The sequence below is a fragment of the Balaenoptera borealis genome (genome assembly GCF_965194805.1).
Source record: "Balaenoptera borealis genome assembly, chromosome: 4".
Taxonomy (NCBI): Eukaryota; Metazoa; Chordata; class Mammalia; order Artiodactyla; family Balaenopteridae; genus Balaenoptera; species Balaenoptera borealis.
The window spans coordinates 28,448,188-28,470,257 of record NC_138861.1 but is presented as its reverse complement, the minus strand read 5'-3'; the positions used below and the strand labels follow the sequence as shown (position 1 = coordinate 28,470,257).

Sequence of the window (22,070 nt, the reverse complement as noted above, 5' to 3'; positions counted from 1 at the left end):
GCCATACATCCGTTTAGATTACATACATCTTGGGGAGAAAATTTCTTAGTAACCCACGTTTACAGATTATTCATATATTTAATGACATATTTTTCCCCTTCCTGGCAAAGAGAAGTGACATAGAACCTAGATTCTGTCCCTTCAGGCTTATAAAGAGGACATACATTTCAACCCAAAGCAATAATAGAAATTCCTAATTGTGTAAAAAGAGCTAACAGGCGTTGGAGTTGAACAGCCAACAAAAGCTCTCTTCTTTGGAGAATTTTCACTTTTTTTTTCATTTTCAAACTTATTTTCACTTTTGAATGATGCTGACACACTTTCTGAACTCTCTAGACCAAAGATGGCAAATGCATAACCTATGATGCCATGGATAACAGAGTTTTCTTAAGGCCATGGATAGCACAGCTCATTGATCTGTCTTCTTGCTTGCTAAGTCTGTGCTTGGCCTCAGAATCCTGCTAACACAATGATAATAGAATAAAAAATGAATCTATTAGGCAATCTCAATCTAAGCAATCTTAACTTGGGCTCATGTGTTCTCAGCACTTGAGTCACTCCATGGGATTTGCTTTACAGCTGATTGCCTTTGTGTACATTTGTTCACAGTGTTGGTGCTAGACACTTTGACTTCGTGAAAACATGAAACGCTTGACTCTTTAAGCCATCAGAAATCATGGATTAAGGAAAAGGAAATGTCTTATTTAGCTCAAAAACTATCAGTGCAGCAATTTGTATTATAGTCAGGCAGTGGCGTATATTATGTGACAACGTGGTGTTGACCACATAAGCATGTTAAGTCCCCTGTTCACAAATGTGGGCTGACCTTTCCATTGATCATAGCAAATTGACCCTGACCAAGGAGAGAACCAAGGAGAGGCTTTGCAAAAAGTTTGAAAGTTCTATGTATCGCAGTGTGATACATAGGGGAGGCTGAAGAAAGACCATAGTCTTTGCAATCAGGAGGTTTCCGTGATGGAACCAGCTTGTCTGAGGCTTTCCACATTGCAGTTCTAAATGTCTACATTTACAAATGCTAATAGCAGAGCTAAATGGTGAGGCCAGCTGCCCCAGGCTTTAGGAAGCATACCTGAGTGATGACAGAGGCAGAGTATGTGAGTATTTGGTCAAACAATGAACTAAAGGTGGGGCCCCAAGTGTTTTTTTGCGGGAGTCAAGGCTCAGCTACAGGGAAACAAGACTGAAGGGGTATGATAATTCTGTGGGAGTTGGAAACCAGGATAAACTTGTTCCTGAAGGAGCCTGATGAATGAGGAGAGAAGTTCTGAGAGATGGAAACACAGAAAGAGAGAGACTCAGAGATCCAGAGACACAGATGGGCACAAAGAGTGAGAGATACATAAGTCAAAAGCTGTAGAAAGAGAGATACTCAGACCTAGAGACAAGAGAAAGGCACAGCGGCTCATGTAGCTAGCCAGAAGCACGTAGGGACAGTGACCTAGGGAACACAAGTAGAGACCCAATCAGAGTGGTCCAGGAGACAGAGGCAGAGAAACCAAAGTGAGAGAAAGATACAGACCCACAGAGCATGACTTGGGTCAATGCACCCAGGGCTGTCAGAGACATGAGAGACCCGCGGGCAGAGTCACAGATGGGGAGATGGGGGGTGGGAGGCAAATTGCGTCTCATTCCAGCAGAAGTCCTCTCCAGTCCCCAGGTCAGCCTGCACAATACACGAGTGGCTGTAAAACCAAAAGAGCATCATTGCTCCTCCAGTGGTTGGGGCTCAGGGAATGTTTGATTTGGACTGGGAACCAAAGCTCAGAGACTGACTAGAAAAACTATTTCATGGATAAGAGCTTGAGGGGGACTTGAATGCCTGGGCAGAGATCCTAAACCAGATGCTCTCTCAGGAGGGCTCATCTCGGAGTGGAATCAAGCTTGACTCTGCACTTACTGTGGTTATTCTTGCATCTTATATACATCATAAAATGCTGCTTCAGGGTAATTGTCTTTGGACTGTAGTTGCCATTGACAACCTACCATTGTGGGTTGGGACAGGAGACAGAGAAGGTCGCTTTCAGGAAGCTATAACTCTAGGAAAAAGTCCCAAACTTTGGGGGATGTAAGAAAAAGATCTTTGTTTCATTAGTTTATCTCCTGTCTCTTCCATTGTTCAGATGCTGCCTCTAACCAACGTCAATTTGTCCCAGCAGTAAAAACTTTTGTTAAGAGGACTGAGTGAGTCTGAGGGTAATAAATACAAGAACATCACCAGTGTTGATGTGGAGGGCTGAAGACAGGGACCTTGAGTTCTGGTCTTGGCTTTGACCCAACTTGGGACAATTCAGATATTTAAACATCTGCTCTTTGTCAAGTGCTGAGCTTGGATGGAATAGACAAATATGAGTAAACTACCACCCTGCCCCTAAGGAGATCACTGTCAAAAAGAGTGTACTGTGCTCAGCCTAGAGCAGGTGGCCAAACGTCTTAGGGCTTTAGGACTGACATCTAGAAAATGATTCTAAGATTATGTAGAGAATTAACCCAAAGTATAGACTCAACTGGTGGGGAGTCAGAATCGTACAAGCAATCACATGAGACCCAGGCAACTTTAGATATTTACAATGAGAAAGCAAACAATGGATAAATTAGAAGAAATTCATGCCATTAAGATTTTTAAAACTTCTTTGATGCCATTTTGAAAAAATATACAAAAGCAGAACTCATTCTTATTTGGATGTGAATCACTTATGTTTTTAGCTCAGTAGAATTACTGGCTTCCACCCCTGTTCCTTCCTTACTATTCCCAGGTCCTCACTCTAGTTTCTTATACACCAGTCTGTAAACTCTCTCACTCATTAGTTTTATTGTCTCTGGACTCATTATTATTGATCATGCTCAACTACCAGATTAATCTACCTTAAAAAAAACCCATGATGACCATGTAGTTCCACGTTCCTATAAACATTCAATGATTACATATTGTCAAATGATGTTTGACCAAAGTCCAAACTCAATCTATTTAAGGTCTTCTGGAATTTGGATCAATCTAAATATTCAAATTTTAATACAGGGAAACAGGATAGCCTGGGAAAGACCAGACCCAGAACCTGCTTTGAGAAAGAACAAGAAACAGATGATGCAAATGTATGCTACCAGAAAGTAAGAGCAAAATTATATGCATGGTACGAGCACAATTCAATCTACGTGCACGTGCGTGTGTGTGTGTGTGTGTGTATGTGTTTATGGAAAAATATTTTTTAAAGACTGGAGAGAAGTTGAGCAATATGTCATTTTGGGTGGTGGTACAGGGCTGACATTTTTGGTGCTTTTCTTTATTCACCAAATTTTCAGTAATTAATACATTTTATTATTATTTTAAAGTGTTTATTATAAATAATTCCAAATATACAAGAAAGTAGAAAAATTAGCATAAATAATACCCACATTTAAATAATACCCATATTTTAGGTGGAATAATTTTTAACTTTTTGCCAGATTTCCTTCATATATTTTTGGATGAATGTTTTAAAAGTAAGTTACAGATATCATAGCACTTTAATCTTAAGTAATTCAGCATGTGTCTCTCAAAAGCAACATTCTCCTACATAGCTATACTTTTATCAAAACAAATTAAGTTATTGCCCTTAGGCTTTTTAAAATTTCAATATTTTTGAACAAAGAAGGTCTAACAACAGATAACGGGAGCAGGCACTAGTAGTCGGGGAAGCAGGACCACAGGGAATCTGTAGGTGACCGAGTGACAGCCAAGACTTAGCTACGTGGGCTGTGGTTGGGTTCAGACAGGTCCATCTCAGGGAGTAGGAGCCAGAGCGTGGGGGATCAGACTAGGAATTTATCCTCGTTGATAGGATAATTGAGAGGAGTTGGTGGGGGCAAGAAATTAACCCAGGCTTAAAAACAAAAACAAAACAGGCTAAGTGTATGGTTATGACACTAGAAACTAGAAGAGGAAAGCCAGGTGGAAGCTTTCTCATAGAATGTAGCTGAAGGTGGGCACTCTGAGAGGTAAAGACCAGAACAGGACTGAACGATGAGTAACTGCTGGGTCCCAGGGACTGGGAGGGTCTGAGTCCATGTGGACACTTTTTTTTTTCTGAATATTCATATGTTTTGCCACTTTTACTGTTTTATTCATGCCATTTTCTCTTTAGAAAATGTCTTATTCTCTGTCTTCAACTGACAAAACTCCTACAGGTTCCAAGGCCACCTTCTCCACATCCAATGATCTCCTTCTTTCTTGCCATCTGCTGTGTGCTTTATGTAGACACTGCAATGACCCTCAGTCCCTCTATCCTGCATTCGAACTCCACCCACTCGTGCATTCTCTGTCCTCTGCACTGTAAACTCCTTCAGGGGACAGCCACTTCTTACTGTCAGCAACTCACACACTGCCTTGTATAGTGTCATCATTCAACAGATGGGTCTATGAATAAATGGAAAAGAGAATGAATGAAACAAAGTGACCCCGCTCAATGTGGAGAACGTGCGTGGCTAGATTTCCACATGTAAGTAGAAGGAAGTCACCGTTACCCATAGAGGAACAGAAACACAACTGAAGAGGAAATTCATTTTAGTTCAAGCAGAGATCAAACTGTACACTAGTTACATACTCTCGCTCGGCCACAAGAGAATCACCTTCCATTTTTAGAGTCCAAGATTACAGAATTGTGCCCAGAAGAGGAACAAGCTTTTTTGCTCTACTTGGTATCAGCTCTGTAAACAGCTTCCTTCAAAGCTTTGAATTTACTATACTTTTCTTAGCCTATTCGATTTGCCTAGCCCCCAAAGAAAGGAATCTACACACAATTCAAAAAAGTTCTGATGAATTAAGATATTGACCTGGCTCTGTATGCATGTCTGTTATGTGAAAAATGTGAAAGAATAATGTCTTTTAGTAAAAAAATGTGTTGGTGGTAGTAATCACAGAACATTTTTTTCTCTCAGTTCTCACTAGCACTAACAGTGCTCATATAATAAGCAGGAAGTTGTGTTAGTGGAGAAGCATGTGGGCTCTGGAGCCAAACTCCTGGATTTGAAGGTTTATGAGCGTGTCATCTTGAGCACGTGATAAAAGCTCTGTCCTTCATTTTTCTCATTTGTGAGCAGGAATGCCACTAGTGGTAGTATCTACCTGGCAGTGATGTGTGAATTTAATAAGTCATACGAGCAAAAGGCTTAAAATAGTGCCGGGCACATGGTGAGCATCCAACCCTTACTAAATTGCCGTTCTTAGAAGGTGTACCTTCTTCCATTGGTGGAGAGAGAGTCAGCTTTGGAGTACGCGCCTAGGCACTCTCAGGGCACCACCTATGAGGTCTGTGGCCTGGACAGTTCACTTGACTGATCTGAAGCCACCTTCTGCATCTATAAAATGAGTATAATCATACTGTATTGATGGTGTTACTGTGAAGGCCAAACGATGTGAACGACCTGGTGCCGGCAAATGACCCTCACAACAGGAGGGCAACCTGGTTGGGTGGAATAAGCATGGACTTGGGACCCGGATTCTCTGGGACTCCAGGCAGCTTGATTTCTCTGCTAATGAGTCTCCTCGTGTGTAAAGCTGGAACGTAGACACCTTTTGAAGGCCAGAGCTCCTGTATGCAAAATGCCTGCCTCTTCGTAAGAACTCGCTTTGGTTATTGTTACTTATTCCCTGGGTCGTCAGCAAACCACCACGTGAGGGCCAGTTCCTACCAGGTTACACGTTTTGGTGTAGACTGTGAGCCAAGCATGGTTTTACGTTTTTAAGTGGTTAGGGGGAAAAAAGAAGAAGAATATTTTATGACTCATGACAACTGTATGAAATTCAAATTTCAGTGTCCTTAAATAATATTTTGTTTGAACACCGTCACAGTCATCTGTTTCTGTGTTATCTATGGCTGTTTTTGCATGACAATGGCAGATGTGAGTAGCTGAAGCAGAAATCATAAAGCCTGCAAAGCCTAAAATATTTATTACCTGGCTCCTGACAAAAAAAGTTTGCTGATCCCTGATCTGCTCTAACCTTCTCTTATAGGGGAAGCAGCAGAGAAATTAGAGAGTTTTTAATTAATTTACTTAAATATCCAGAGCTTAGAATCTACTTTCTTGACTCTGACAGCACAGCCAAACACAGACACTTCCTTATAAAATTTGAGACAGGAAAACATATAAAAAAGGGAACATTTATTATATTTCTTGCTTGAAGGAATATGTCTGACTAGATAATTTGAATATTTAAAAATATGCTAAAATATTTTTATTTCACAGTATCCCTTTTGTGTCTGTAGTTATATAGTTTGTAGTTACATACAAAACTACATTGTTTTGTAGGAGCCTTTGTTATAATCAAAGAATTGCTGGAATCGTAAATTGTTAACTGATTAGCAATTCTATCCTAGTTTGTTCCTTAGGTGGTGTCTCAGATATTCACTATTTGTTTCACAGCCCCGTTGTTTCATTTTGGAAGCCACACACAGCCTGCCCTCTGTTCCCAATACACCTCCTGCTTCTCACTGACCATTCTCCACAGCCTTTGCCCCTCCCTCCCCCATCCCATTCGGCCAACGTGTAAGTGAAGCTGAGCAACCATTGCAAATTGTGTTATCTCCCATTTGCTTCTGGATGCATTAATATGTTTAGGATGAAGGAAAATAAGTGTTTTTAGACTGATACTCTGCAAATGAGACAGAGAAATGCATCTGAGTTGCTCGATTTAGGTACTTTAGAAAGAATGTCTTCTGAGCAAGTCATGTGTGTCCTAGAAAGGCAGGGGATGGATTTGTTGCAATGCAGGGTTTAATTTGCAGAGCTTACAGATTCCAGAACCTGAAGAAAAATGGGACCAAAGAACAAAGATGTATGCCATCTCTTTAATTTAACCACCACCTTGTCTGTTTGTATCTATCAAAAATACAAACGTAAGAACTCACCTAACTACTCAGATAACCTATTAAAAACGATTTCAAAATGAAGGCATTAAAACCAGCCACTTTTTATCTATCAACTGCTTTAAATCATTTTGTTTTTAAGGAGCATTTTAAAAACTGAATTAATTAGAAGTTTGGGGGTAGATTATACCTAACCAGTAGCCTAGAGGTTCAAAGAAGAAGTTTCATTTCATTCAGAATTCTGCCAGAGGCAACAGGTCATTTTCAAGTTTTCTCAGATCTTATGACCTATGAGAGGTATATCAGGATTGTCCTAGAGGCACAAGTACTAACTCAAGTCCATTATTAAATTCTCAGGAATTTTGTAATCTTGTTGTTAAACCCTTGGCAGCTTGAAGATGCCTGTGATTGGAGTATTTATACCGGGGAAACAGGCAGACTCTTGAATCAGGGCTATCCCTCACCCAGGTGGTTTATTAACACACCACTGAGTATATAAAAAAAAATGCTTCTGAGGCTTCTTATTGGGGGGATGAAAATGTTCTAAAATTGATTTATGGTGATGGTTGTACCACTCTTTAAAGGCACTACAGGTTATTGAATTGTACACTGGAAATGAGTGAGCTCTATGATCTATAAAATATACCTCAATAAAATTGTTAAACAAATGCTCCCAAACCCACAGACGAAATGTCAATGTTTATTAATGGCTTTAAGATTCAGGTACATATCCAACAAACAAGGGCCCATTTACTCAGTGCTTCTGATGGATTTCTATTCCATGCAGTGATTCTCAACCCTGGTCTTGTTCTGATATCACTTGGAAAGTTTAAAAAGAAAACGCTCACCCCCAAGATACTGATGTCATTTGTCTGGTGTGTGGCCTGGGCAGGAATTTTGAAAAACTCCTTGGGTAATTCTAGCGCACAGCCAAGGTTAAGAACCGAAACCGTAGAGCAACTTCCCTAGACCACTGTAGCTTGCCTGTTGTTACAGAAACTGTCTTCCAATGTTTAAGACATTTCCAGGCCTTCTGAAATAGTGAAGTATGGACATAAAAGCACCTTTTTGGGGTGTTTCTGGGTTGTATTGAATGTCCATCTCTGCACATGGAGGGAAGACACAATTCTGTTTCCTAGTGGGTTTTACCTAAGGTTGCTTCCTGCTACGGGCACTAAGGTGGGGAGAAGAGACAGTGTTTAGTTCATGTTTGTCATCCAAGTGAGTGCCAAGGGTACTCAAGCACAGAGCCTAGGCTCAAAGATTGTTGAATTAAAGGACCAGAGCTGAATATTTCCTTTGTCTCTCTTCTCCTACCGATGGTGGGCTGGGAATCCACATAACCAAACACATAAAGAATGATAGTTGAATAACTTCATACGGGTCTAAGTGAGAGCCCAGGGTCCAGCTTTAGTGCCTGGACTTTGTGACACCCATTTTGGATGCTCAGGGAATATTTTACCTCTGCAGTTTGGGGGTTTGGTCTAGAAGGCTAGAGGTGTCCTGGAGCTCTGACTCCCCATAAGAGGAGTTTACTTTACTGAAAAGTCTAGCTGTTACGTTTGATTTACCCTATGAAGGTAAAGTTCAATTCTGAGACCTCAAGTTTAAAATCTAAAGACAGGACTTATTGAGAACGCTTACAACACCCCAAAATACAATCTCTGCAGTCTTGAGGCAGAGAGATTTCATCCCTACTTTAGTTTTTCTCTGGTTAAGGACATAGACTTGGCAGATTGGAATCCCGACTTGTAACTGATGTGTGACCGCAGGCAAATTATTCAATCCCTTTGGTGCTTGTTTTCTTCCTTTGGAAGATGGAGAGGATCGCAGCTCCTCTGCCCTTGAGTGTTTGTGAAGATCAGAGCTGTTTAGTGAGACAGCAGGTGCAGGTCTCGCCTCTTGGGAATCACAGCCAAATCAGCCTCACCAGGCTATTCCAGGTGCTTCAAGGGAAAGGAGCAGTTTCTCTAGGAAATCCCCTACCCCTCTCTTGTGTAACATTTGCTTCTTTTATTACGTATCCTGATGCGTTGTCTCATCTGGTCCCTTCTTAAAGACGGGACTACAGTGCCTCTTCCTACCTAAATGTGTAACCTGTCTGGGGCAGTGTTTATCCTCTTCCTGACTTGTTAGTACTTAGAAGGCTCAAAGTTGCCCTTACAGACATGCATGCATACAAGAGCTCACAAATGCAGTGTCAGGAGCAAGAAACACATATGGGACACTGCTGCAGACACTTCCTCGTTCTTTCTCCTTTGAAAAAGTCCCTCTCCCTTGCTGTAGGGTCTAGGCTTTCTGTTTATCTCACCAGCAGCGCAGCCCACTTACTGTCAGTAGCTTGGAGCTCAGAACTCTTTACAGCACATTTATTCATAGACCAGATCAATAACAAGGAAACCCAGCAACGACCGCAACTACAGCCCAATTCTGTCCCTAATCTCAAAGAACGTCCAGCATTTGATATTTTTTGTCCCATTTTCTCCACCTACTTGTTTTCACATCCGGAAAGGTAATCCATACTTTCACAGTGGAATTGGGCCCCAACAGACACAGATGAGTAAAGTGGAAAGGGTAGAAGATTGGGGTGTCAGAGAGAAAGAGTGCTAAAGATAATCATTCATCAAGATGAGCATTTGCGTAGGGGTGAGGAGTTAAGGTTCACCCAATAAGCGCTTGGAAAAGGGGACCTGCCCTCTTACCCCAAGTCCTGGAGCAGCTCAGCTTCTCCGTCCGACCTGCTCCACAGATCTGAAGGATCCTGGGTGCTCATTTTCCCTTCTAGAGATTCTGCTCTGCCCATTCGCACGCCTCACGTCCGCTAAGCCCCTGCGAGGTGCTCTGGGTAAGAGGCAGAGAGAGAGACGTTCTGCTACTCCTCACGCCCTCCCCTCCCCACTGCGAGAGAAGCCAGCTGGAGCTGAGTCTCCACCAGCAAGGAAGTGAAACTTGGTTACTCCTCCCACTGACACTCCCCGCCCTGGCCCCTAGGTGCTGGCAGGAGTGTTGTGTCCGTCAGGAAACACGCAAAGCTACGTAGCCACCTCTGAGGACACTCACGTTGCATCATGCCACACGCAGTTTCTGGCAAAGGAAATGAAGATCAAACTGCTCCAAATGAAATTGACTCTTAATTCCAACTCTCTTCGTGAGGCCAAACCATAGCTTTTCCTTTAGTGCTATTTGCCTCTGGTTTGCCGAGGATGCACTCCATCACCTACACCTTCCGTCTCACCCACAAACATAAGGAGCATCGAGGAAGCTTCTGGATCAGCAACATCTTTCAAAGGGGGAAAGAAATCAGGCTCAAACCACTAGCTTCCATCATGAAGTCTGGTTTTTAGCACTTTCTCAATATTTCTGCTTCAATCACCTAAGCTTTCCAGCATACCCTTGACGTTCAGGTTGAGCATGATTCAGAGACAATTATCGTTCCTCCGTGGAAGAAGGACTGGGTGAGAAGAAGGTAGGAAAAGCCGCAGGGGGGCCAGCCGGGTGCCCAGCTAACAGGGCAGGTTAGAACTCCTGGAGTCTTCGAGTTCCACTTCCTTCCCTGGGCTTACAGCTGGTATCGCTCTGTGTCCAGACTCATGTGTAGAGAATGCCAGCTGCCTAAAAGTCCAGAAGGGAAACTGTCATCACTCTGAATGCTGGGGAATTGGACAAAGTACCGTAATGAATGAACAAAGAACGTATGTCGCTTCCTGTGCTCTCTCTGTACGTAACCTGCAGGAGAGAGCGTGCTTCTCTCTCGCCTGTTCTCTCTCTGTCTCTCCCTCTTGTCACACCTGACTCACCCAGGGTTCACCTCGGTGCTCTATAACTCACTTCTCCCAGTGCGTCTGAGGACCAGCCGCGTCCCCAGGAGCTTGTTAGAATGCAGAATCTGGGTTCATCCCAGCGCCTCTGAACCAGTATTTGCATTTAAACAAGATCCCCAAGTTGACTCCTGTGTGAGTTAAAGTTTGAGGAAACTTTATAGGAAACCAAAATGGCAGAGCTGTTCCAAGAGGAGAGGCTGGTCGGCCCCTGGCATTATTCTAGCTTTTCTTACAGTCCTTCCCTATGATCTCTGTTTGTCAGTGCTGTGTGAGACCCTGGCTTACTCTGACTGCCAGGGAGAGATTCCTGAGTGGAGACTGGGTTCTGATAACACACGGGAATGATGGTACATCAACATTTAAAATTCTCTTGGCTACAGTTTGTTCAGAGAGAAGCGTAGTGTCCACTTGCAACAGAGGCCAGTCCTGGCCAGGGAGGTGCTGAATGTGAACACAGCAGAGATAGGGGGAGAGCCGGACAGAGTTCTTGTTCCCCTTCTACAACTCTTTGTTCAGGGTTTTAGTATCTATTCCGTTCCTGTTTAAGCAAATTCTGGTTTTTCTTTTGCTCACCTTTTTTTTTTTTTTTTTTTAGGAAAGTAGCAGAATTTACTAAGACAAGCCTCATCCCCTTTTCTTTTTTTTTAAATATATTTTTATTTTTTAAACAACTTTATTGGAGTATAACTGCTTTACAATGTTGTGTTAGTTCCTGCTGTATAACAAAGTGAATCAGCTATATGTATACATATATCCCCATATCCCCTCCCTCTTGCATCTCCCTCCCACCCTCCCTATCCCACACCTCTAGGTGGTCACAAAGCACCGAGCTGATGTCCCTGTGCTATGCGGCTGCTTCCCACTAGCTATCTATTTTATATTTATTTGGTAGTGTATATATGTCCATGCCACTCTCTCACTTCATCCCAGCTTAGCCTTCTCCCTCCCCGGGTCCTCACGTTCATTCTCTACGTCTGCGTCTTTATTCCTGTCCTGCCCCTAGGTTCTTCAGAACCTTTTTTTTTTTTTAAGATTCCATATATATGTGTTAGCATATGGTATTTGTTTTTCTCTTTCTGACTTACTTCACTCTGTATGACCCTCATCCCCTTTTCAATCTTCCTGTCCCCTCCCTTTCTCATTTTGCTATCCCATCTGTTGTCCTTTCCTTTGATGCCATTCTTTCTTTTTGTCACTTATTCCATGTCCCTCCCATCCCTACCATCCCCCTGCTTCACTAAGTCCGCATGCATTCAGCATCATAGGGGAACCAGTTGCCGCAGAATTACTAGATGGTTTCAATAAAATGCTGGACAGTCATAAAATATTTGGTAATATTTTTTATATTAGATTGGTCACATGCTACATTATTTCTTTTAATTAAAGAAACTGCAACTTTTGCTTTCAAACACTTTGCAAACCAGCACAAAGAATATTTTTTAAAAGCACATAGTTCACTTTTTATTTATTTCATTATTCTCTTTTCATTGATGCTTGTTCATGGAACTGAATTCTTTCCACGCTGTATTGCACATAGAAATGGGCACAAACAATCGAGCGTTTTAACAATTTTGGAACATCTTATTTTTTGTTGGAAAAATACTTTCTTTTTCAAGAAATGTTATAAATGTTATCAAGGTAGTCATCGTCGGGATGACTATCACACTCAAATCATCAATTTTCTCATAAAGAGGATTCAGGGAGAGCTATTTTGTCCAGATTTGAAATTTTTTTTTTGGCCACACCACGCAGCTTTCAGGATCTTAGTTCCGTGACCAGGGATTGAACCTGGGCCCCAGCAGTGAAAGCACCAAGTCCTAACCACTGGACTGTCAGGGAATTCCCCAGATGTGAATTTCTAACATTTGGGACTACTTTAAGAAGAACTTTTTCAGAAGAAAGAGTTCCATGTGGTTGAAGACCCCCCCCCCTTTTTTTCTTATAATTGTTCAAGGAAGTTTTTCTTTTTTAAATTTTTTTAAATTAATTTTTATTGGAGTATAGTTGATTTACAATGTTGTGCTAGTTTCAGGTGTACAGCAAAGTGAATCAGTTATATATATACATATATCCACTCTTTTTTAGATTCTTTTCCCATATAGGCCATTACAGAGTATTGAGTAGAGTTCCCTGTGCTATATAGTAGGTCCTTATTAGTTACCTATTTTATGTATAGTAATGTATATATGTCAATCCCAATCTCCCAGTTTATCCCTTCCCCTCTTACCCCCTTGGTAACCATAAGTTTGTTTTCTACATCTGTGACTCTATTTCTGTTTTGTAAATAGGTTCATTTGTACCCTTTTTTTAGATTCCACATATAAGCGATATTATATGATATTTGTCTTTCTCTGTCTGACTTACTTTACTCAGTATGACGATCTCTAGGTCCATCCATGTCACTGCAAATGGCATTATTTTGTTCTTTTTTATGGCTAATATTCCATTGTATATATGTACCTCATCTTCCTTATCCATTCCTCCAGGTTGAAGGCCCTTTTAAATCTTTCCCTAATTTATTGGTCTCTACAGAAAGCTCACATATCACAGTGTTGCTTTGCACCTGGTTACCTGGCAATGGCAACTCTACTCATGCTCTTCACAGCACAGAGGGAACGGTCCTCTAGCTCCTTTGGTTGGTTAACTGTTAACTGTTACATAAGCATGATCTCTTCTCCATCATTGATGTTGGTGGGAAAGAAAGGATACATTCTGTAAAGGGAAAGCATGGCTTGGGATTATCATGGACTGAGGTTACCATAGCTTGGGGTTGAGGGACCCTTACTCTGTTTCCCACTGGCTGTTCTCCCCACCCATGAAAAAGAAGAAATTATCACTTCATATTAAATTGGAACAGAGGAACAGCAGAGGAAGAAAGAACTAACCATTGTTTTTCAGCTGCAGGCCGGCTTTCCAAAGGGAAGTCTTCCAGCTCTCCTCCTAATTCTGTGGCAAGCTCACAGCTGCCATATTGTTTTTAAAAGTATGTCAGTTGGAGTTTTATTTCAAACTGCCACTTCTGTGTTCTCTGCCACAATTATGTGATCACTTACTACAGTATCAAAGGCCAAGGCAATTGGTTGTCTTGAATTAACTGGGACCCTATTTCATTTTCTTCTCTGTCTAGATAACCAGTCCTAGCTTCTTTATTGGATAAAGCTGTCTGTATGCGGCTATAACTCGCCAACTTCAAGGTATAAACTTCACTCTAATCCCTTCCTCTCTCAGGAGAGCAGAAAACCAGAAACAAATGAAAGGATTTTCTCTGAAGGGGAAAGGAAGGATATAAACACGTTGGATTTTACTTTCCTAAGCATTCCTACAGAAAATATGGTTTCCTCGGTGATTTAAAATTCTGAAAAAATAACATCAGTAGACCCAAGGTGTGGGCTCCCAGACGCTCAGGAAATAGTTCATAAAGGTAAATTTTAGTCATTGAGAAATACAAAGCAGCCAAGTGGTGATGTCAGCTAGGCGTGTGGTAGAGGTGACACTGCATGACTTTTGAGGGGAGGTCGTCGTAAGAAGCCTTGAGCTTCAGCCTGGTCTCTTTGAACACCCATTCTCCAGGCCTTCCTTCCAGAGTGTTCCCTTGTGGAACCCAGCTGTCATGCCGGGAGAAGCCCAAGTCACATGGAGTGCTTCCTGTGTGTGCTCTGTTGACAGTCCCAGGAGCCCCAGCTCGAGTCATCTCAGCCAGGTTCCAGACACACGACTGAAGAAGGATCCAGATGATTCCAGCCTCCAGCCAGCTGAGTCACTCCCAGTGACTGAGTCCCACTAAGTCCCAGGCATTGAAGAGCAGAGACAAGTCATCCTGTCTATGTCCTGTTGGAATTTGGGATCTAAGGAATACACGCACATAATAAAATGGCTGCTGTTTTATGCCACAGAGTTTGGGGTGATTTGTTACCCAGTGACAGATAACTAAAACACTTGTTTACCATCTGGGTCACCGTCTAGAATGTGAGCTTCAGGAGGCAGTGACTTTAAGCGTCTTCACAGCTATGTATCTGTGATGGTTAATTTTATGTGTCAACTTGGCTGGGCCACAAGGTGCTCAGATATTTGGTCAAACGTTATTCTGGGTGTTTCAGGGAGGGAGATTTTTAGTGAGATTAACATTTAAATTGGTGGATTTTGAGTACAGCAAATTGTTCTTCAGAATTGAGTGGGTCTCATCTAATCAGTTGAAGGCCTGAACAGAACAAAAAGACCAGCCTCCCCTGAGCAAGACAATTCTCCAGCAGACTGCCTTCAGACATCATCTGTAACATCGTTCTCACGGATGCTACAGCAGACGGCCTTCGAACTCAAAGCGGAACATCGGCTCTCATGGGTCTCCCGTCTGCTAGCCCACTCTGCAGATTTTGTACTTGCCGGCCTCCAAATCAGATGAGCCAATTCCTTATAATAATAAGGAATATTTATAATATTCCTTATAATAAGCCTCTTTATATATATGCATGCTATTGGCTCTGCTTCTCTGGAGAATCCTAATACAGTATCCATAGTTCTTAAAACTGTGGTTCTCAGCTAGGGGCAGCTTTGCTCTCCAGGGACGTTTGGTAGCATCTGGAGACATTTTGGTTTCCCAACCCGGGGAGCCCACCGGCATCTAGTGCACTGTGCTTCCAAGCGTCAGTGCACAGGACACCCCCGACAACAAAGCATTGTCTCACCCAAACAATCAGAAGGGGCAGTCTGGTCCACAGCAAGCACATTTTTTTTCTCATTCCAAGAGCATTCTAAAAACGATGATACCATAAATCCACTGACAGTAGCTATGCAAAGTCACCTACCTAAAAAAAGAGCTGAAATGCAATCAAAAGCCAGCCCCCCTCATCTGCTTCTGTCCACCTTACTAAATTGCCTCCAAAGAGCCAGAGTGGCCAAGGGAATGGGGGCCTGTGGGGGTGGAACTGGGTGGAGTCCTGCACTGCAGAGGGCGACCTCACAGGGGACTCCGGCTAAAGGGCCTCGGCAGGACCCTTGGCGCAAAGGGTAGAGCAAGAGAACAGCAGGAGACTTGGTCTTCATCACATGTGAGGTGATGTTTCCGGGAAGTCTGAGAAAGAACCGTGGAGGGTATGAAGGTTAAAGGCTGAGGTCCCACCTCTTCTAAGAGGGACCAGAGTGAGTGAGTAGAAGTGAGTAGAAGTCAAGGAACATTAACCCAGGATGTTGAGATCACTCTTCCTTCGTGTCTACCATGTATTCTGTGCCCAAGCCCATCCCTGGCATTCAATCAGTTCTGCGTGGTTATGGGAAGCCAGGCTGATTGGTTCATGGGTGATATTTACCAGCAGTGTTGTAACAACTAAAGCTTTGTCCTCGAATAAGAAACACAATCACCCTCTGGTTATAAAGGAGCAGCTCTCCCTGTTGGCAGTTGGTTATATTAGTCTTTTTCAGAGGAAGAAATAACTGGTATATTTAACTGAACCAAGATGTCAAAATATTCAAGAGACTCTTGAAATTCTCGAAAGAGTAAGATGTGACCCACATGAGGAAATTTAACCAGGATCCATAAAACAATATAGTAATGTATCTCTATATACAATGAGTTTCCATCATCACTTTGATTTGGATCATGAATGTTATGTTAATTAGGCAGAGCAGGTTTCATTATTCTTATTTTTCAACAGATGAGACAATTGGGGCTCAGAAAAGCCAAGGAACTTGTTAGTAATTAGCTGTACCAGGAAGAGAATTTGTGTGCATCAGTCATTGAACAGATTGGAAAAGAGAAAGCCTTCTAGATAGTTCATCCGGAGACGGATATAATGCAGGGAATTGGCTACACAGGTGTTGGAAGAACAAGAGGACTCAGGGGGAGATCGTGAAGCTGTCACTGCCTTTGATCCAGGCCGTGCAAGTCCACACTTGCTGATGCACTGATGGAGACATCACAGCTGCTGGTCTGGGGAACCTGGGAGGACACAGCTTTGCTGGTGCAGCTGAAAACTGGCACTAATGCTTCTGACAACTGCCACCACTGCTGCTGCGCGGAGTGCCTAAAGTAGAAAGAAAAAGAAATTTCTTTTTTCTTCCTTTCTCTAGTCTCCTAATTGGCAAGTTCTTTCTGGAAGAAAGCTGGCAAGGGAATCCATGAAATGTAGTTTGGAAGCTTCCAGCCCCCTGTGATATAAGGAGAGCAGAGAAAGTAAAAAAGTGGAGCTGAGGGTCAGCACGAGTTACTGGCACATAATATTTTCATTCTAGGCTCTTTCCACCATGCCTCATTTTCTCCAGTGTTGGTCAGGGTATGCGAAATTGCTACTTCAGATAGACCCAACATCTAATACTTCCACACAGAGGAAGTTTAATCCTTGTTCACGTAACTGCCCAGCACGGAGAGCAACCCTCTACCTCACGGTCATTTAGAAGCCAGGCTGAAAAGAAAAAAAAAAAAATAGAAGCCAGGCTGATGGTGGTCTCGCATCTTTAACACATGGATTTCAAAGTTGCTCTCGCTTCATAAATCCAGTCAGCATGGAGGAGCAGGTGGGGGAGGGTTTTTTGGGCTGGGCCAATGAGAAATACACATAAGCACTCTTATTCCACCGAAGACAGCTTATCACGGGGCTCTATCCAACTGCAATAGAACCTGGAAGTGTAATCCAGCTGTGTGTCTGGATGAAATATTTTGGACTGCTAGTGGTATCTGCCACACCTCCCAGGAAGGTAAAGGTCTGCCTTTAGAGCCTTCAAGCCGATGTTTTAGGCACAGAATAAGAGACCCAGTTTGAGAAGAGTCATCTGAAAAAGAGCTGGGGGGTTGGTAGCTTTCTTCCTCACTGTGAGACCTCCGTCAGAGAGTATAGGGGAAAAAAAGATTAAGGACACAGGCAACATGTGCAGAAACAAATGGCACCAATACCAATGAGGATCACAGCCCTGCCCCGAGCTCCTGGTGAGACCATAGCTTGGCTTTCGTAACCTTCTGTCCACCACTCTAGTGGACTCCAACGAACTAAAATGTGTCCAACCAGGATGGTGGAACAGTTGATAAATCTGGAAGAAAAGCCATAGAGCAGACCGTGATGATTGTGTGTAAGGGTCTGAAGGCCCGTGGAAAGGAAAGGACGCTTGGTGTGTGTGGTTGCAGAAGGGCAGGACTTGGTCAGTGGAGAAGACTTTCCAGCATGAGAGTTGCCAGGCAGGCAGCCCTATAAAAATTAGGGCTTCTTCATGTGGTCTTCAGTAAAAAATAAGAGGTGATTATCTACGTGGGTAAAGGACTTGAAAAAAGGACTTGAAAAAAGAATCATAAATGAGAAAATGCAAATGCAAAATCCCACTGGTCATCAAAGAAATATACATCAGATTAGCAATGGGATACTTGTTTTTTCTTTTCTTTTGGCTTATCAACTTAGCAAAAATGAAAATACACCAACAACCCTCTCTCCTCCCTGCCCCCAAAACCCAACCACCTAGTAATGCTTCATTAAGTGAGGTCTGGTGTAATGAGCGTTTTCATACACGGCTCTGGTTAGTTAGTTAAGAAATGTATGGCACAGCCGTAGAGTGGATTTTTATGTAGCCTTGAAAAATGTAGTTTTCCAAGGGTCTTTACAATAAATATACACATAATCGTAATCACTTAAAGAAAAACTTTATAGAAGGAAACGCAGGAAATTTGCCAAAAGTTAGGCTGGAAACAGCAGTGAATAGTGAAATTATGGACAATTTCTTAAATGCTTCTTAATATTGTTTCTGTATCTTCTAAGATATAAAATATCACTTTGATAGTTAGGAGATATGAAGTAGAAAACCTCTTTTTTAAAAATTAGAAAGGAGCGTGCTCTTAGTCACCTAACATTAAATCAGAGGCCAGATAGGGTAGAAAGCAGGGGACGGGGTGGGGTGCGTCTGGGGAGTGGGGATGGCTTACCCCTGCCCAGAGGAGCATCTTATCACTGAGGTCGTTCGGAATTGCTGGTGTCTGGTGATAACAAAAGCAGGCTGACTTCTCATGGGGTTTATCATTGTTTCTCATTTCTTACTGGCTATCCTTGGGGTTAGATTGCTCTCACCCCCTCATTTACCCTGCCTTTGTAGCTACTGATACAAGGATTCTTGTATTTGGAGGAAATCACTTTTAAGATTCCTTTAAACTTTGAGATATTGGGACTTTCTGGAAACAATCCTGCAGGGTTGCTGAAGCTCTCCTGCCCACAAGCAGTACACATTATGCTTTGTGTTGAAGCCGGGGACCATTGCGTTCAACAAAACACCTCTTATCGCTGTGATCAATATGCCTTCAAATAGAGCGGTGTTTGTAATAATTTTAAGAAAGCACGTGTACATGTGGTTTAAGAAGAGTGCTTTGTCTTATGTGTCTCCTAGTTTACTAGAACTGCAGTATGACTTTTTTCTCAAGTAGTGCAAGCAGATTAAGTGATATCATGCTCCCTTCTGCAAAGTCCTTACTTCGGCACTCTCTGCCATTTTAAGAAACTAGGTCTCAAAAGTAAGCAAACATCTGCCTTCGAGGGTTAATGTGACAGGTGCTCTTGAGCTGGTGAAGGGTGGCACCAGCTGTATGGAAAGGTCATGCTTAACTGTCTTTGCACTGATTGCTGAATAGTGAAAGCAGGGACTGAAGTGAAACCTCAGACACACTAGCTTTTGTTTTCCAGCTTGCAAAAATTAGCTGCTACCTCAACAAAGTGAAACCATGTCAAGTTACACACCTTTAGACCTTGTGGGCCTTATTTTAAAACGTTTTGTCTTGGCCTGAGTTCATTTGAAAAGATTGCTGTACTAACATTAGTTAGGTGCAAATAGCAAAGAGCAAAAATTATTTGACCAGCTGGCCAGCTGAGATATTTCTGAGATATTCTAGCTTCTCTGGAGCCTCCAGGGTAGAACCAGGTTATGAAAATGGGTCAGCCTTGAAATCACCCATAATAATGTGGGAGTGGTGATGGGGAGTGCAGAGGGAATGGAGTAGCTCAGCTAAAGTTTCAAAATGTTTTGTTCCCCCTTAGGGTGGAAATTAATCAACAGGAGAGGTCTTAGAACTTTTCATGGAGAGCATCTTAGAGAGAATCTATTTCAACTCCCCTGTGTAACACGTTGGGCAAATGGGTTGGAACATAATAAAGTACTTGTCTGAGGTCTGGCAGCTGGTCAGTGGTGGAGCTGAGTGAATCTGACTTAGCTCACGGTGCTTTCCTTACTGATTCCAGTGATTCAAAAGCCAGCAAACTTCAGTGCTTTTTAAGTCATAAAATGCTTTCTGGGCTAGAATTAAATTCATACAAATTTATATTTTATATATGTATATATGATACGCACACACACACACACATATATGATATATGTTATTTGTCCATTTGGAGCCTGCGTGGGATAAAGATAAACTCTCAAGTGAAAACCAAGGTTTCATGTCCTTATGTAACTCTTTTTGAAACTGCATCAATAAAGGTATATTTCGTAAAATAGACCTTAAGATAGAAGCTGTAAGAGTTGACATGATAGAAAATATAACTTTATTCTAGTTACCGGGTGCTTTAACTTGCAGATCAGCCCTGCCATCGGGGAGCTTTCGGCCCCCCCTCTCCTCCACGTCCACTGGGCAGGACTCCTGTGGTGAGGATATGCCGCCACTAGGTGGCAGTCATACCGCACCGGTTAGGGGGCTCTGCGGCGGCTGCTTTATCCAGAGTGGAGATCAGATCCATTGCTTTTTCCTCTTATCTATAAGAGTATGCATAGCTCTTTATTAAAGAAGCCGAATTTAAGCACTACTACCCAACACCTCATTTGTAGAAGATATACTAAAAACCAAACCATTAAATGATTCAAGTATCATTCATTACCTGTCTCATCAGGCTTTAAATGGTTCAGTTGTTCATTTTTCTGCTCCTTCCCTTTAAAGCTTTCCGACTCTTACCAAAAGGATTTGAATGAGTAAAAAGAGATTTGAATCTAAAACTTCAATTGTATACCTAGAAATGATTTTTGTTCCTGCAATTACACTATATTTTAAGCACTTACTCCCCCCGCCCCCCAGTTAGTAAATATAAATCTTCAAAGCATCTCAGTTTTCATGTAAAATAAAGCATGTGGGTGACTATCAAACTGCTAAAGTAGAAACCTTTTATTATGAACTGTTAACTATTAAACGGCTAGAGCAGAATCCTTTCACTGAATGAAGTTTCATTTCAGGGACTTCCCTGGTGGCGCAGTGGTTAAGAATACGCCTACCAATGCAGGGGACACGGGTTCGAGCCCTGGTCCGGGAAGATCCCACATGCGGCAGAGCAACTTAAAGCCCATGCGCCACAACTACTGAACCTGCGCCCTAGAGCCGGCGAGCCACAACTACTGAGCCCACGTACCGCAACTACCAAAGCCCATGCGCCTAGAGCCCGTGCTCCACAACAAAGAGAGGCCACCGCAATGAGAAGCCCGCGCACTGCAACGAAGAGTAGCCCCCGCTCTCCGCAACTAGAGGAAGCCCGCACGCAGCAACGAATTGAGAGCGGCGTTCATTGACAGAGAACATGATTTGGCCACAGCAACAATTTTTAAGTAGATTGTTTGTCACTGCTCCTTTCTGGCCTAAGGTCTCTGGTTAACTATATAAATGTGAGGTCTTTGGTATTTTAAATATTTTAATGATAATAAAGAGAAGTTTCCCTTAAAATGTAATTGTGTTTTATTTTGGTCTTTTTGGTCTATATTAAGGGGACTATTACAAAGGTGATGTTTTTTCTAGAAGGTTAAGTGGAGTGAGGAAGCAGGAGGAAGGGCAGAATTATGAGGAGCTAGAAGAGGGTTTTAGAAAAGAAAAATGAAGGGATCAGGGAAACTAGAAAAGAGGGCCCTTGGCTAAATTGATGAAATAGGTGACTATTAAAACAGTAATATACCAGAAGTAGAAAGGATGAACCTAAAGGGAATTTAAGGATCCAAAGGCCATGTAGAAGGAAAAATGAATGGCTCCAGAAGACCCTGGAGGGCGGGGAGCTTGGAGTTAGCGCACTGGATAACCAAGACCAAGCACTGGAGCTGGGCTTCTCCCAGGGTGTCCACAGCCTCAAAACCCTAGCCACGCCCAGGGCCCGGAATCTGCATCCTTGACCGTCGCCCCAGGTAATTCTTATACCCTCCAAAGGCTGAGGACTCTTGGAGACTAGGGAAGAGCCTGCAGACCAAGAGTGTTATGGTGACAGATTTGGGGGCTTACGGGTAAAGGATGAGTGCCATAAGCCTGAGCCAAGGAAGCTGGGCAGGGCATGACCTAACCCGCTGTCCATGTTTGCACCTGTCAACATTCTGCACCAAGGAAGGCTCAGTCATTCCCCTGAAACATCTGTGTGTGCTGACTGGCAGTGGGCTGGGGATGGGGAGAAGGGAGAACTCCTAAAAACAG

The 22,070-nt window shown here is 42.6% G+C and overlaps 2 protein-coding genes across 3 annotated transcripts in view; one reads left to right on the top strand and one right to left on the bottom strand.

The window, feature by feature from the left end:
* DAPP1 (dual adaptor of phosphotyrosine and 3-phosphoinositides 1) overlaps window positions 1-9,682 on the bottom strand; it is a 58,565-nt gene extending 48,883 nt beyond the window's left edge. For both annotated transcript variants that reach the window (XM_082391014.1, XM_082391013.1), the window contains exon 1: window positions 9,563-9,682. In XM_082391014.1, coding sequence (XP_082247140.1) covers window positions 9,563-9,663 — 101 coding nt within the window. In that variant the 5' untranslated portion in view covers window positions 9,664-9,682. The remainder of the gene's footprint in view (window positions 1-9,562) is intronic.
* Window positions 1-21,341, top strand: part of LAMTOR3 (late endosomal/lysosomal adaptor, MAPK and MTOR activator 3) — a 92,811-nt gene extending 71,470 nt beyond the window's left edge. Inside the window, exon 7 of the mRNA XM_082391021.1 lies at window positions 20,861-21,341. Within this exon, the coding sequence (XP_082247147.1) occupies window positions 20,861-20,964 (104 nt within the window). The 3' untranslated portion in view covers window positions 20,965-21,341. The remainder of the gene's footprint in view (window positions 1-20,860) is intronic.
* Window positions 21,342-22,070: the final 729 nt, after the last annotated feature.